The following is a 14,471-nucleotide window of genomic DNA, read 5'->3' on the forward strand; positions in this document are numbered from 1 at the left end:
TATCAGGAATGGAAGGAATTATGGAGTAGGGGGCTTTTCCTACACTATTCAAGCCAGCACACTAGCACAACAAAGGAAGCAAGAGCTTTAAGTAGACACTGTCCAAGAATAAAGACTGCATTTAGCTGGAATTTCTCTCATGCAAAATCTCTCAAGGACCTGACATATAGTTGATGAGCCAATGAAAGATAAGAAACCTCAAAATGTATGATATTTTAAAATAGAATCCTTCTGAATCAATGAGCTGAATTTACAAACAAACGCCTTTAAAAATCACGACAACAGACATTTTGGAATGTAATTTACATAAAACTAGAAGTTGATATTCTCTGACAGATTACATGTGGCATACTTCTTACCATCTCCATTTGGCAACCAATGGCTTCTAAAAGTGCTGAATCTTGAACAATATTTAACATTGCCCCTGCAACAGAAAAAAAATGCATTTTATTAAATACATGACAAGAATATTAAAATGGCTAAAACATCTCAATTAACAGCAGAGATAAGAATATGATTTTAGCTGAGTATTCCTGAAATTTACATAAAATTACCAGTAAATCCAATGATTGGTCAGAAAAGATACTCTTTAGAAATGCCCTAATTCTGATCTGCCCCCAAAGTCTTAAAACCACATTTTTCTAAAATAAATTTGAAAGTCAAACTTTGCTTTATATAAAAACATGACCACTATCAGATATTTTTTAATTGCTGTGAAAGACTAGGTGTAAATATCTCAATTTCAAGGATAATACAAACTAAGAAAATATCATGGACCACTTTTAAAACCAGATTCTAATCTTTTAAAAATAAAAATAACAAAATAAAAATCACAGCTACATCTTTCTGATTGACTTCTTTTTAAGAATAACTAAAGCCACATGGTTCAGGGCTTGCCCATGGCTGCATATTCTGAAGGCAAGCCGCACGTATTTATCAAGAAACTTATAGCCCTAGAAAGGATAGGACAGAAACAAGATGGTGAGCCTAGCACACTGCTTCTCATTCCCGTGGGAGAGTACTCTTTTCCACAATGAATAGAGGACAGACACAGCTTTGCCAATCTACGGCAAGAGTAACAACTGACTCTTGAACGTACATAGGGAGCTTTTTAGGACAAAAGTAAAGCAAAACTACTCTATCAACTGTAGAAATCATCAAGAGATCATTCAAGTGATATGTTATTTGAATAACCTAAAACACTACAACGTGGAGCCTCTCTCATATCGAGATCTAACCTCTGTTCCTTCAACTCTTTTCCAAAAGGAAAGGATTTACTCTTCCCTATTTATTCCACCTTCTCAGTGCATAACATACTATACTTCCTGAGCACCCACTCCAACCACTACTGCCATCACCAATTCTTTGGCCATATCATTTCCTCTCCTAGAATGAAATCCTAACTTCATTTCTGCCTATTCAAATCCTGCCCTAAAAGATACATATTAAATCCACTTCCCCCTACAAAGTCTTCCTTGCTCTTTCAGTTTCTTCTCTCTCAACACTGAAGACACTCAAAATGACATGCAATCAGCACCGCCTTCTGCTGTTATCTGACAATTTTGTGAAAGTATTCCAATCTCTGCAATGAGACTTGCTCAAGGATAAAAGCCATGCCATTCACTTCTCTAGTACTCTCCCCAGAGTACTTGTACCTAGGACCATGCCCTTGGCTTCGATGAAAAGCCAGCAGTACAGTGAGAGACAGATGCACTAATCAAGCTGAGAAGTGAAGAGGGCTTAAAATACGGCAGTGCCCATAATGATGATGAACCAATTAAGACAGAGAATCAGTACGATTAGGAGACCAACAGGAATCAATAAGGAGAATAGGAAGAAGCAGAGCAACAGCTACTCCTCAATTTCCTCTTGGCAGAGTGCTGACGTGGCTTCCAGAACTAAACCCAATTCAAAATATTTTCACATGTACGTAATGGGCGGGAGAAAGAAGAGGCAGAAGTAAGGAGGGAGGAAAGGAAAGAGAATAGAGGGGAGGAGAAGCAGGGGCAACAGGGACAGAAGGAGAAAGGAAGGGCAAGAGGGTAAGAGAAAAAGAACACAAATAAAACTAAGGAAAAATGACCCACCAAGACCACTGTAACGCCTTCCTTCCCTCATCTCACCCCTTTAAATTTTTTCACATATAAATTCTGCTTCTGATTCAGAATAAGTAGAGCTATATTAGGCTTAGGTTTCTATCACTGACCCCCGCATCCTCAGCAGGCCTGGGGTCAAGTGTATCTGGGTTTTCACTTACAAAAAATGTGTGAACACAAACCTAATATCATTTGAGTGTTGTTGGGGTCCGTTTCCGTTTGCAAGGCACCTATTAGTATATTTACAAGTCTCAACTTCAGGGACAAAAAAGTTATTGGTTTATCATAAGAAGAGCTGTCATCATTACTAAACTTTCCTTCCAGGACCACCTACGGAAGAAACAAATGATATTTAACATCAACTGTTGTGATACACTATGCCCATGTAGGAAGTGCTTGCTACAGTACACAAAGAAAAGATCAGTCTAACAAGCAAGGCTTTCAGTCTGACTAATATTAGCCACTGTGCTATGTCTGTCACTAACTCACACAACACGTTATCAGATGTCACAAGCCTTTCACCACTTGAAATGGTAGGCTAAGGCATGATGGCTGACTGATAGAAGAAATACCAGAACAAATCAACTTTGTTGATTCACTCAAAATAATATGAAAAATGTTTTTAAAAACTCCTATTCCACTTTTTTTGTCTCTGTGAGGAAGATTAGCCCTGAGCTAACATCTGTTGCCAATCCTCCTCTTTTTGCTGAGGAAGACTGGCCCTGGGCTGACATCTGTGCCCATCTTCCTCTACTTTGTATGTGGGACACCTACCACAGCATGGCTTGATAAGCAGTGCATAAGTCCGTGCCTGGGATCCGAACCTGCAAACCTCGGTCCGCCAAAGCGGAACATGCGAACTTAACCACTATGCCACTGGGCCAGACCCAAAAGCTCCTATTTCCGTTTTAAAATATAATTTGACTTGAATTAGCACACAGAACAGAATACAGACTATAAAAAAACTTTAATAAAACATTACCTCGGATTTGACTGTGCCAAAATGATGTGGGAGGGGCAACAAAGAAAGTAGGATATTAATGGAAGATCTTCTCAATTCTGTTGGATTTACATAGCTTTTGAATTTTGAGAGCTCTCTGCCAAAAAAAAAAAAAAAAGCTGTTAGTATTTCCGAACTAAAGTATGTTTTTAGCTATTGCCAAATATACATTATGCCAATTTTTCACCATACAAGTACTAGGTTTGGTTCCATAAAGAATGCAGTACGTACCTACTTTCCACTAAGTTTATATTCTGCAATTTGTATGTGTGTGTGTGAATCTCTATGTTAAACTGTTATGGAATTAAACTAGAATCGGACTGAATGATTGACTGACTGATTGACTGACTGATTTTTAAATGTAAGACCTACTCTACAAAAGTAGGACCTCTGTGCTGGGGTTGCTCTTACTCCTCTAGATCAGGCCAAAAAGGATTCAACCCACTCATGGACAAAGCAGAATGGAAGCAGTTCAGGGATGAGGTGGGTCTGGATGTTCTATACTCTTTTAATGTGGCCTGAGACTCCTTGGGCTATGAAAACAATTGGACAGGATAAATTAGGAAACTGGGGAGGCAACACCAAAACAGACCAGGCCAAACCCTACAACTGATATACTAGTACAGAATGATGGCTTACCTGTCAGGCAAAATGGTTTCAAGAGCTGAAATAAAGTAAGGAACCACAACATCAATCCCTTTCAAGTCACAGCAGAACAAAGGAGGGGAGTTTAGAATAACGCTGGCCAAGACAGGATGGCACACATAATCATTTATCTGCAAACCTTGAATTAAAAGCATGTAAAATCTAGGAAAGCAAGAAAAAAATTTTAAACAAACTGCTGATCAATTGTTTTATAATTATTAATATTTTCTACATAGTCATCTGAAAGTCTATTTCCACTCTTCATTACTAAAGGTATTACATAATACCCTTAAAAGGTATTACTGGAGTTAGAACAATTCAGAATCAAATACACTGAGAACCAAATTATCTTTCCTAATGAAAAGAAAGAAAAGATTCACACCTATTACACCTTGAAGTTTTAAGCTTTGCAACTCAAAGTTACAGGTGCTTGCAAATGAAGCAACCGAAACAAAACAAAACAAATGGCTGCAGTAATTATCAATAAACTGGAGGAATTACTGAAGTGAATTCCACATCAGTAAAATTTTGCAGCATTTCACAATTCCTAAAAAGAATAGTGTGTGTTGTGTCTTTCTTCCCCTTCTCCATTATTTTTGGGCGGACAATGAAAGGAAGAAAACTCATTCGACCCTGCATTCATCATGATATGAAGGTCACTCTGTATAAGACTCCTTTTAGGAATATACTTGAGTATACCTTACTTTTAACCTCCACTCCTAACCCTCAATCAATTAAGTCTTCAATCTTCCACCTTTGAGAAGCAGCTACATCAGTATACTCTTCTACTACTGTAAGGCACTCTTCTCTTCTCTGCAAAACTCTTCAAAAACAACTTTCTCACCTCCTGGTCACTGCTCAACCCATTTCAATCTATCTTCTTGCCCCAGAAATCAACTAAAACCAGGTTAGCAAATAACTAATGGCCTCTCAATCGCTAAATCCAGAAGACATGTCTAAGTCTACTCTGCCTTTTTAAAGCATTCAGCCCTTTGATTACTCCCTTATTCTCTCTCTATTCTTCTCTGACATCTAAGGTTATTTCCTTTAACAGATGCTCTTATTCCACTGGCCTCCTAATATTGGTGTTCCTCGGGCTGCTAACCTTAGTTCTCTAAGCTATCTCTTCCACTAGCCTGGCTTTAAACACTACTTAAGCCACCAAATATAATCAAATCAGTCTCTAGCCCATACCTCTCAAGTGAGCTCTAGATCTATTAGCCAAAAGTGTACTGGATACCTGACGGCAGTACTGATTACTCCAGTACTCCCTGTGCACAGTGTCTGGTACAAAGTAGGAACTTAATAAATATTTGTTGATAAATATCCCACAGGCATCTAAAATTCAACAGGTTCAACACTAAGCTCATCATTGGCCCCCTCGCAAATCTGCTCTTTCCGTTGGTCACACTACCACCCATCCAGTCTTACGAGCCAGACAGAAAGCTCATGGTCACAGCCTTCTCCCTTACTACTATTGATACCATGTGGCGTATCCCTCTAACCACAGTCTCCCTCCTGAGAAACGTGCCCCCACCACAAGGATACCAGCACCCCATGTGACCCACCTTCACAGCTATAGCTAACTAGACAAAAGGCAGACATCTGATTAATCAGATCATCTTTCCCAGGAATCTGAATATTAGGATTCAGAGACACTAACTGGCCCTGCTGGTCACCTAGACCAAGGCCATGGAAACTGGGAACTTAGAAGTATACTGCAGGGGCGAGCCCCAGGGCGTACCGGTTAAGTGCGCATGCTCCGCTGCTGGCGGCCCAGGTTCAGATCCCGGGCGCGCACCGAGGCACTGCTTGTCAGGCCATGCTGTGGCGGCATCCCATATAAAGTGGAGAAAGATCAGCACAGATGTTTGCTCAAGGCCAGTCTTCCTCAGCAAAAAGAGGAGGATTGGCATGGATGTTAGCTCAGGGCTGATCTTCCTCACAAAAAAAAAAAAAAAAAATGGGGCCAGCCCGGTGGCGCAAGCGGTTAAGTATGCACTCTCCGCTGCGGCAGCCCAGGGTTCACTGGTTCGGATCCTAGGTGCGCACTGACACAATTCTTGTCAAGCCATGCTGTGGCAGCGTCCCATATAAAGTAGAGGAAGATGGGCATGGATGCTGGCCCAGGGCCAGTCTTCCTCAGTAAAAAAAGAGAGGAGGATTGGCAGATGTTAGCTCATGGCCGATCTTCCTCACAAGAAAAAAAAAGAAGTATACTGCAATACAAGAAAATGATCTGCAGAGACGAGAAGAATGAAGCAGTTCTAGGAGGCCATGAAGACAGAGAAACAGAAAGGATGAAAGTTGTTTCGGTCCTTGAACACTTTCTAGTTCCTGGTTCCTGCCCTTTGTGAGGCCCTACTGCACATCTTGACCTTAGAATGTATTAAAAAGCCCTAGTTTCTCATGACTAATCCCTCTTTTGCTTAAGTCACACTGAGAGGGTTTTCTGTTACTTAAAGCCAAGAACCTATAAAGATATCCCTGATTAGTTCCCTGCATGTGCCATTCTGTTTCATATCTACATGCTTCTGCACTTTATCCCCTCACAGAGTCAATTTAATCCTCTCTCATGAGAACCTAGTAGGTACACAGACACCTGAATGCTCTATTGATATTAACATCTCTTCACTAGCTGTGTGAATGATCAGTTGAGGAAGGCAAAATAGAGTCAAGAAAAATAGAAAGCCATTACAAGTTAATTTAGGAAAAAAGTGACAAAGCCTTAAGTGTCATGGTGGAGACAGAGTGGAGAGATTAGAAAGAGGATTAAGATTAAGCAGAAAGGCAGGAGTTGGTTGACCAAATAAAGATACAGAGGGAAAGAAGAGGAGTCTAAAATGACTCCTAGTTTCTGGCCTGAGCAACTGAATGAATGGTAGAACCATTCACAAAGATTGGTTGAAGTCATAAATGTGGATAAGACGATCCTATCCAACTTACTAACACAGTCTAAATATTGCCCATCCTTTATAAGTCCAGCACAATCATCCAATCCTCTGTCACTATTTCCTGAACGCTCAGGGTTAAGTGTACGCTGCTTGTTCCTCTGAATGCCCACAGCACTTTATCTGTGCCTCTCTCCTACCCCACTTCCTATTATTTCTGGATCATTGTTACTTGTGCACATGGTTTTGCTCACTCAAGAAAATAAGCTCCTCAGAGGCAGGATTTACAGTTAACATCTCTGGACCATCTACAGTGTCTAATACTGTGCTAAAAGTTTATTAAAAAATTAGTGTGGTCCTTCCAAATCTCTCCATAATTAATAAAAGTCAAATAAGATGGAATAAATAATACTTCTAAAATAAAAAAGGTCTTAAGGATCTCTATCAAATCTGATAAGGCAGGTAAAATGGAAGAATTTAACTAAAAATTTTAATTACTTACAGATATTTGCAGGTATTTCAAACCAACATTTACTTATCAATTCAGCCTACCAAGCATGCTACAACAGAGTTTCACCATCAAAACTATATAAATGGAAAAACAAACAAAAAAATTCTAAGACCTGGATAAATAAGCTGGCAGAATCTCTTCTCCAGTCTTCTTGCTACAAAAAATCCTACACAGTGTCCCACAAGCCTCAGCTCTTCCTGCTTCATAGTTATCAGGAAATTCACTTGCATCAAACATAGGATTGGAAACCATGGTGTCTGTGGACATTTGTGACCCTTTCCGTCGAAACTCCATGCTAGCTTGTGTTGTAATGGCTGGGGAGAGAAAAGGAGGGTTTTATTATATTTGTCAATATGCAAATAGGCTCATGGGACCCTGGACACAAAGATCAAATGTTGGTGTCATTAAATAGCTACTTGAATAGAATCCAATAATGCTTTTGTTTAGCAACTATGTCGATTTTTTTAAAAAAAAGGGCTCTCTGAAATCTTCTTTGAAAATGGCTAACAATTAATTTACAGTGGTATTGTCAGTTTAACAAATTCTACAAGAAGCATTTTTCTACTGAATTTTTGATAAGCAGAGTACATTTGTATATATCTGTATGTGAATACAGATATACAGAATTTGGCCTTTCTATTATTTATTCTGTTTTTTTCCTCCCCCTATAGAATGATGCTTAAACATTAAGAAAAATAGCTACTGTAATTTACACATTACCCCAGACGGACATATCATAACTGAATGGGCAATCCCATGCCAGTCTGTATACTTTTGGGAGAGGGCAAGGTAAAGATGAGAAATGGGTAGGGAGGAAGAGAGAGCATTCCCACCACCCACCCAACTCCAAAACACACACCAAAGAATCACCCCACCAAGCAAAATGAGAATGAATTTTAACAACCACAGACAGCAGCTAACTTGAGGTGGATAAATCAGAAAATTGGATTGGTAAGAAAGATTATCATGGTCATTTGTTGTCACTGAAACAGAAGCCCTTCGAAAGTTGCTTTTATTTTTAACAAGATTTCACAGTGTATTGAAAAATCACTCTGAAATCTTTTATCACTCTACATAAAATGTTTATATTATTTTGTAATAATAGATTTAATAGAATGCAGAGTTAAGCATAAATCTTTATGCAACTTCCCATGAGCCAATTTTAGTCCTGAATAAGCTATCCAGCAATAATACATTTGAAAAACACTACATGCAGAATGCATACAAATCAAACACTAAATCTGTATAAAAATAAGCTTAAAGCTTTAAAAAAAAAAAAAGCCAAAACACAGTTAGTGCAAAATCCTGGAATTCATGACATGACCAGACTAGTGTACAGAAATAATGGGACTGATTCAGGCAGATTAATTTGCTTTTGCCAACAATCTTCCCCATTCAAAACACAGAAAAGTATTTTCCTTCCCAAGTGCAAAAACTACAAGAGACAATGACAATCAAATTTTTTAATGGAATTATGAAAGAAATAAAAACATGACTGCAATTAAGGAGAAGCTTCTGGTTCCTACTTACAAGATTTATAAGAAAGAAGAATTTGGATAAAAGATGCTGCAAGATAATAGAAATAAATGGAAACAAATCAAAGGACAGCAGTAATTATAAAATACTTTAAAGATGGTGAAATTTTACAATAAGTTAAGAAGCTTTTTAGCTTTTTAAAAGTTAGATTAAAAGCTTTATGATACCATAAGCTAGTTCAAAAACATAGGAAATTGTGCATTCAGATCCAAAATTATGATTTTTGTATCATGCAAAACAATGAACAAAGAAAATTACACAACTACAAAGAATTGAGGTTTTGAACTGCCCAGAACGTGCATTAAAATTTTAGTTCATTAACCCTTCCCAGCTCAATGTTACTTTTACAAAGCACAGTGTATTGACATGTAAATCTAAAGCTAACCAGTTCACAGGAGGGATCATTTTAAGTTAGAGGTGAACTGCATGGCAGAATTCCTTGATGGCAGCCAGTACTTAGAAAACAGACTAACAGTGTTAGTATTCCCAAACCTCCCACCACCCCTACACCTCAAGAGTGGCACCCAATAGCACTCTAACTCATTCAGCTATCTGGACACCTCCTATCTCCTGGGTAATGTAACAGCATTTCTCATCTCGGAACATGGCAGGGGGAGGAGTTTCTATCCTTTCCCCACCAAAGAAAATGGTAAGAGTTAAAAATAAGAATTTGTTGCCCACACACAATTTGAATTCTGGTTTCTACCTTTTGGCACAAGACGGTGAGCAAAGCTGTTACAAACTCCCTAGAGAGTGGGAAGATCTGTAAGTTCCCTTTAAGCAAGCCCACCAAGGATGCAGCAGGTTGAGCCATTCTGGATTCAGAGGTTTTAGTGTCAACAGCTTGATATCAAAAGTTACACTGTAAGAATTGCATCTTAATAAAAATAAAAATGAAAATATGACTGACTCATTCTAGAAACTACAATACAAATTAATAAATATAAACAGAAATCTCAAAATATAAGGCACATAAACATAAGAAAATATAAGCCAAAAATGCTTTTTAAAAGTTTTCATTTAGTCATAGATAAGTACATTTCCTTATCCATAAGTAAGCACTACTTTCAAACTTGAAAATAAAGACAATATGGAAATGGTAGAATATAAAGTGTCTGAATTTGAACAAAATAAACAAAGGAATCCCTAGACTCAACTATGCAATCTCAAATTATATTCCTGAAAATGTCTTTATATTCACAACTTTTCTAAATTATTTAAAAGATTTGTAAGAACATCCAAAAGAATTGTATATGTATAATGCTAACAGACATAGACCTTAGTTCTGAAATGATACATAATAGCTAAGAATGTATTTCTGAAAGCGGAGACCCTTGTGGCCATTATATTAGTTTTATCCTTGGAATTAGCAATCTTCCTAAAGATGCATAAACAAATGCAATTAGGCATCCTTTTATCTCAAGCTATTTCCAACCCCAGTGGAAATGTGCTTTCTTACCAAACAACCAATACACTCATTGATGCATACAGCACAGTGCCTGGCACAGAGTAACTGCAGTTCAATAAACACTAGCCATTATTAGTCAGCTCTATAAGACATGTCATAAATATTCAGTACATTCTGCACTACCCCACCCTCCCATCCTGTACCCTAGCCACTACTTCCAAGTATAATGGTAAGATGACAAAAATAAATCAGATTTTATTTAGACAGAGTTTCATCATTTCTGTAATGAAATCTAAATGAAGATATCAGGGTTGAGTTATTAATTCTCCAACAGTCTTATTTAGTTACAAAGCAAATGGTATATTTGAAAGTATGCTCTTGAAATAAAGTTCTCTAGACTAAAATCTAAGAGCTTAGAGTCTTTGTGAAGCAGAAATTTTCTGATATTTATAGGTACTAATGAGTGAATGGTTGTCAAAATCTAAAAACACTCCTTGCGAATAAATTTCTGGTCAAAATCTTTAATTCTTTATATCAATATTATTATCCTGGCTGACATGAAGGTAATTTCCAGGTCACCTACTGAAAGGAATTTGATTCAACAAAAAGTGGCTAACCTGAAGTATGTCTAATAAAACCAGACAAAAGCCAAACCTCACAGAACATACATAAAAAGGACAGGTAGGAAAACTGCCAAAATTCTGTTACTTCAGCTGGAAGGGGTTAAGCACAAGACACTGGTTGGTCGGAGACAGAGAGCTTTTTAAGAAACATATTAATCTTGCAGGTAGGAAAGATTAAAAAGAAAAAAAAGAAAAGGAAGAAAATGATAACATATTTCTTGAGCAATATTTACCAGTCATGCTGCTGTCTCTGTTTATCCCATTATGAAGTTTACAGTGAACAAATGCTGCATCAAATAACCATGATCCAAAGAGATTCAAGATGCTGTTAACCTTTGGTCTCTGAGGGGCAGGCAGTGGCCGGGGTTCTGAACTAGTCTGATTTGGACTTGACAGAGGAGAAGTGGAGGATGTCTGGTGCTGAACTTTCGAGGCATGAGCAGTGCTAACCTATTAGAAGAACACAAGAATATATCCACACTCATGAAAAGTTTGAAAAAACAGCAGGACTTTTTAAAAAGGATGGCAGATTAAAAAGCCAACTTTATACGGCATAATAACGGTGATGAAAACTCTTACTGTGCTGGTCTTCATGGTGGCCTTATTCACAGTAACAGCCCGGTGCCTCCGGTTATGTGGTGGGGTGGTATTGACAGCAGTGCTTTGAGGCATACTTAATCTATTCACGGGTGTTGGAGGAGCACTGTCTGATCGGGGTCTGGAAATGCCTTTAAAAAAAGAAAAATGGAATTAATCTTCATAGTTCAAAATATATGGTCAGAAAAATCTTCCTCAAGCAACACCAGTGAAGGCTCAGGACAGACTACAGCAGAGACGGCTAGCTGCCTCCCAATATCCATTTGCCCTTTCTCCCTGAGCTACAGAACACAAATTTTAGCTGGACATGGCTACTCAGAATAAACAACTATATTTTCAAGCCTCCCTTACAGCTAGATGTGGCCATGTTCTGACCATAGAGAAAGGGGTGACTATTGGATGGGTCTTCCAAGAAATCTCCTTAAAAGGACCAATCAAGTGTAGACTCTCCTTCCTTCCTAATTCCTGAACAGGCTAGTTGGAACTCATTCAATCAACACAGCCCATGAGTGAGTGCACAAAGGATGGGGAGCCACAGGACTGGAAGGGCCTTGGGTCCTGACAATAATGGAACTGCTATAGCACCCCGAACTGCCCAGCCCCGGGCTTAACACGTGTGAAAATAAACTACCTTGTTTAAACCACTGGTATTTTTGATTGTTATGTGGTAGCCAAACGTAGTTTGAACTAATTAATACATTACCTATGTAATATATTAACAAGTGCACAGAGGAGGTGTTTTAGAAAATGATAGATATTAAACATCACTATCTTTCAACAGGTTAAAAAAGTTCTGACTTTTCATATTCCTAAAGTGTGAAAAAACAGTGGTTCACAAAAGGTATAATTTGCTTCCTAATGATACACATAAGAATGATACCTAACGCATTTTAATCTGTATTTTGTTACATTACTAATGAGAGTGAACACTTTTGTCTTTTGTAAATCATTTATTCATATCCTTTGTCCATTTATCTACCAGTTTTATTCTTTTTCTTAGCATTGATTATTTATATAAACACAACAAAAACCCTCTAGCTACTACATTTGTTGCAAATAATTTTTCCTAGTTTGTTATTTGTAATCAGATCTGTTCATCTTTTTCTTTGGGCTTTTTGTAATAGTTTCTAAAACTAGACTCTAGAGTCATCTATATTCAGCTCTTCAAATGTCTTGCAACATACACAAAATTCACCTAAGAATGCATCCACCAGACAGCTGATTCCACGCATGGCACGAAAAAATATTTGAGGCAGATGTTTAAGGCAGGGATACTGATTCAATTCTTGTGGCATTCCGCTCACATTCAAGAACTGTTCCTGAAATTTGGGAGTAGAGCTTATAATGGCTGGATTACTCAAATCCACAGGATTACTATCAAAAAGAGAGAGAAGAATTAATTATACATTTAGAAGTTTCTTTAGCAATAAAATGCACACCACCTAATATAAGAACAGGGCTGTCTGTGCCTATTTCGTTGATTCAGCGAGGAGACTGACTCTGTATTTAATAGGCTAGGGACTCAAACACCAACACTTCTTTACAGAAGATCCGCAGTGTGTTTACATGAACTTACTCTGCCTATTCAGAGAAGGAAAATCAAAATAAGACTAGAAGTTTTTAATTTTTTAAGAGTATACATGGACATTTTTCTAACATATTTGGAGTTAAGCGATGGAATGGTAAAACTATGAATAAATCAACAAGAACCCCAAAAAGAATATTTTACTTTCATATTAACTTTTCATATTTTTTAAAAACTATTTGAAAATCAGGATTAGTGTTTGTGTTCAGGTGTATGTACAAAAACCACGTATTTCAAAACAATGTATCTGGGCTCGAGTCATATTTTGCATATAAATGATTTTATCTATTTCCGTTAAAAAACAGATTTAGGGGTCCAGCCCTGTGGCATAGTGGTTAAGTTCACGTGCTCTGCTTCGGCAGCCCGGGGTTTGCAGGTTTGGATTCCAGGTGCGGACCTACGCATCGCTTATCAAGCCACGCTGTGGCAGGCGTCCTACACATAAAGTAGAAGAAGATGGCCACAGATGTTAGCCCAGGGCCAATCTTCCTCAGCAAAAAGAGGAGGATTGGTAACAGATGTTAGCTCAGAGCTAATCTTCCTCACTAAAAAAAAAGGAAAAAGATTTCTATTTCTACTCAAAATGGGTTGCTTAGCTGTCTATTAAATGGCCTCTCCAATTCAAAGTAATATTGTTAATCAACCTATAGCCAGTACCTGGAAAGAATTTCTACTAGCTACAGGGCCAAAAGAACTAGGCTGAGAAATACAAATAAGTGTATTTCTCTGCCCTTTGAAATCTCGTTTTCCATCTACGCAGACTCTTAATTTCAAGTAATTGCAAGTGGGGACAGGGCAGCATGTGTGCATGTATGGAAAATGGGCTTCTAGTATTAGTACACTGTATCCATAGAACTGTAGTCCATCATGTGGGGTAGAGAAGATAAGAAGTCTCTAGTAGCACTGCCTGCTAGGGGTTGTAGTTCATCTTTCAGAAATCAGAAAAACAGGCACTAAGGTTGCAATGGACTACACTTCAGTCCAGCAGAGCTCTGCTAAATTCATGTCTACTTGATACTGAAAACTGAGGAGAGAAAGGCTTATAGCAGCTTCTCTAGATATAAACTTGAAATGATTTTACTGGCACTCAAATACTCAGAGAAAAGATTCAAGAAAATCAATAAAATTCAAAATGAGAACGGGTAACAAAGAATATGCATCAGATAACAGAACCTGCCTTCCTGCAGCTCCCAATGCCCTGTGTATCTGACACATTTGGAGAGCCTGTTAAAAATCCAGATTCCACCTAGATTTACTGAAACAGAACCTCTGAGTGGGGCCTGAAGGGCAGGTGGCCATGCACAAACAAGTTCAAGGACAAGCATTTGAGAATAGTAGCATTCAAATCAACGGCAATATTTTTTTTCCTGGAAAAAGATAAAGCATTACCATACACACAAAATTTTGGTCCCTGTCTCCCCATCATACTCAGCTCTCTTCCCAGGAAATTTGCCAATGACCATAGGAGCCCCTTCTGAGTAACCTTCATAGACCTGCCTCCCACCCAGCCACAGCTCATTTAACCAGTGGGGTAAAACGTCCAAAAGGAGTATATCCAGATGTCTGCTAGAGACCTACA

The 14,471-nt window shown here is 38.2% G+C and overlaps 1 protein-coding gene across 5 annotated transcripts in view; it reads right to left on the reverse strand.

Annotated features, from left to right (window-relative positions):
- Window positions 1-14,471, reverse strand: part of RALGAPB (Ral GTPase activating protein non-catalytic subunit beta) — a 90,400-nt gene that overhangs the window by 46,225 nt on the left and 29,704 nt on the right. For all 5 annotated transcript variants that reach the window (XM_058562711.1, XM_058562710.1, XM_058562707.1 and 2 more), the window contains 8 exons: window positions 12,503-12,681; window positions 11,290-11,438; window positions 10,944-11,160; window positions 7,256-7,457; window positions 3,736-3,903; window positions 3,079-3,193; window positions 2,279-2,426; window positions 360-424 (listed from right to left, as the gene is read on the reverse strand). In XM_058562711.1, coding sequence (XP_058418694.1) covers window positions 360-424; window positions 2,279-2,426; window positions 3,079-3,193; window positions 3,736-3,903; window positions 7,256-7,457; window positions 10,944-11,160; window positions 11,290-11,438; window positions 12,503-12,681 — 1,243 coding nt within the window. The remainder of the gene's footprint in view (window positions 1-359; window positions 425-2,278; window positions 2,427-3,078; window positions 3,194-3,735; window positions 3,904-7,255; window positions 7,458-10,943; window positions 11,161-11,289; window positions 11,439-12,502; window positions 12,682-14,471) is intronic.

The sequence above is a fragment of the Diceros bicornis genome, chromosome 19, assembly GCF_020826845.1.
Source record: "Diceros bicornis minor isolate mBicDic1 chromosome 19, mDicBic1.mat.cur, whole genome shotgun sequence".
NCBI classification, from domain to species: Eukaryota; Metazoa; Chordata; class Mammalia; order Perissodactyla; family Rhinocerotidae; genus Diceros; species Diceros bicornis.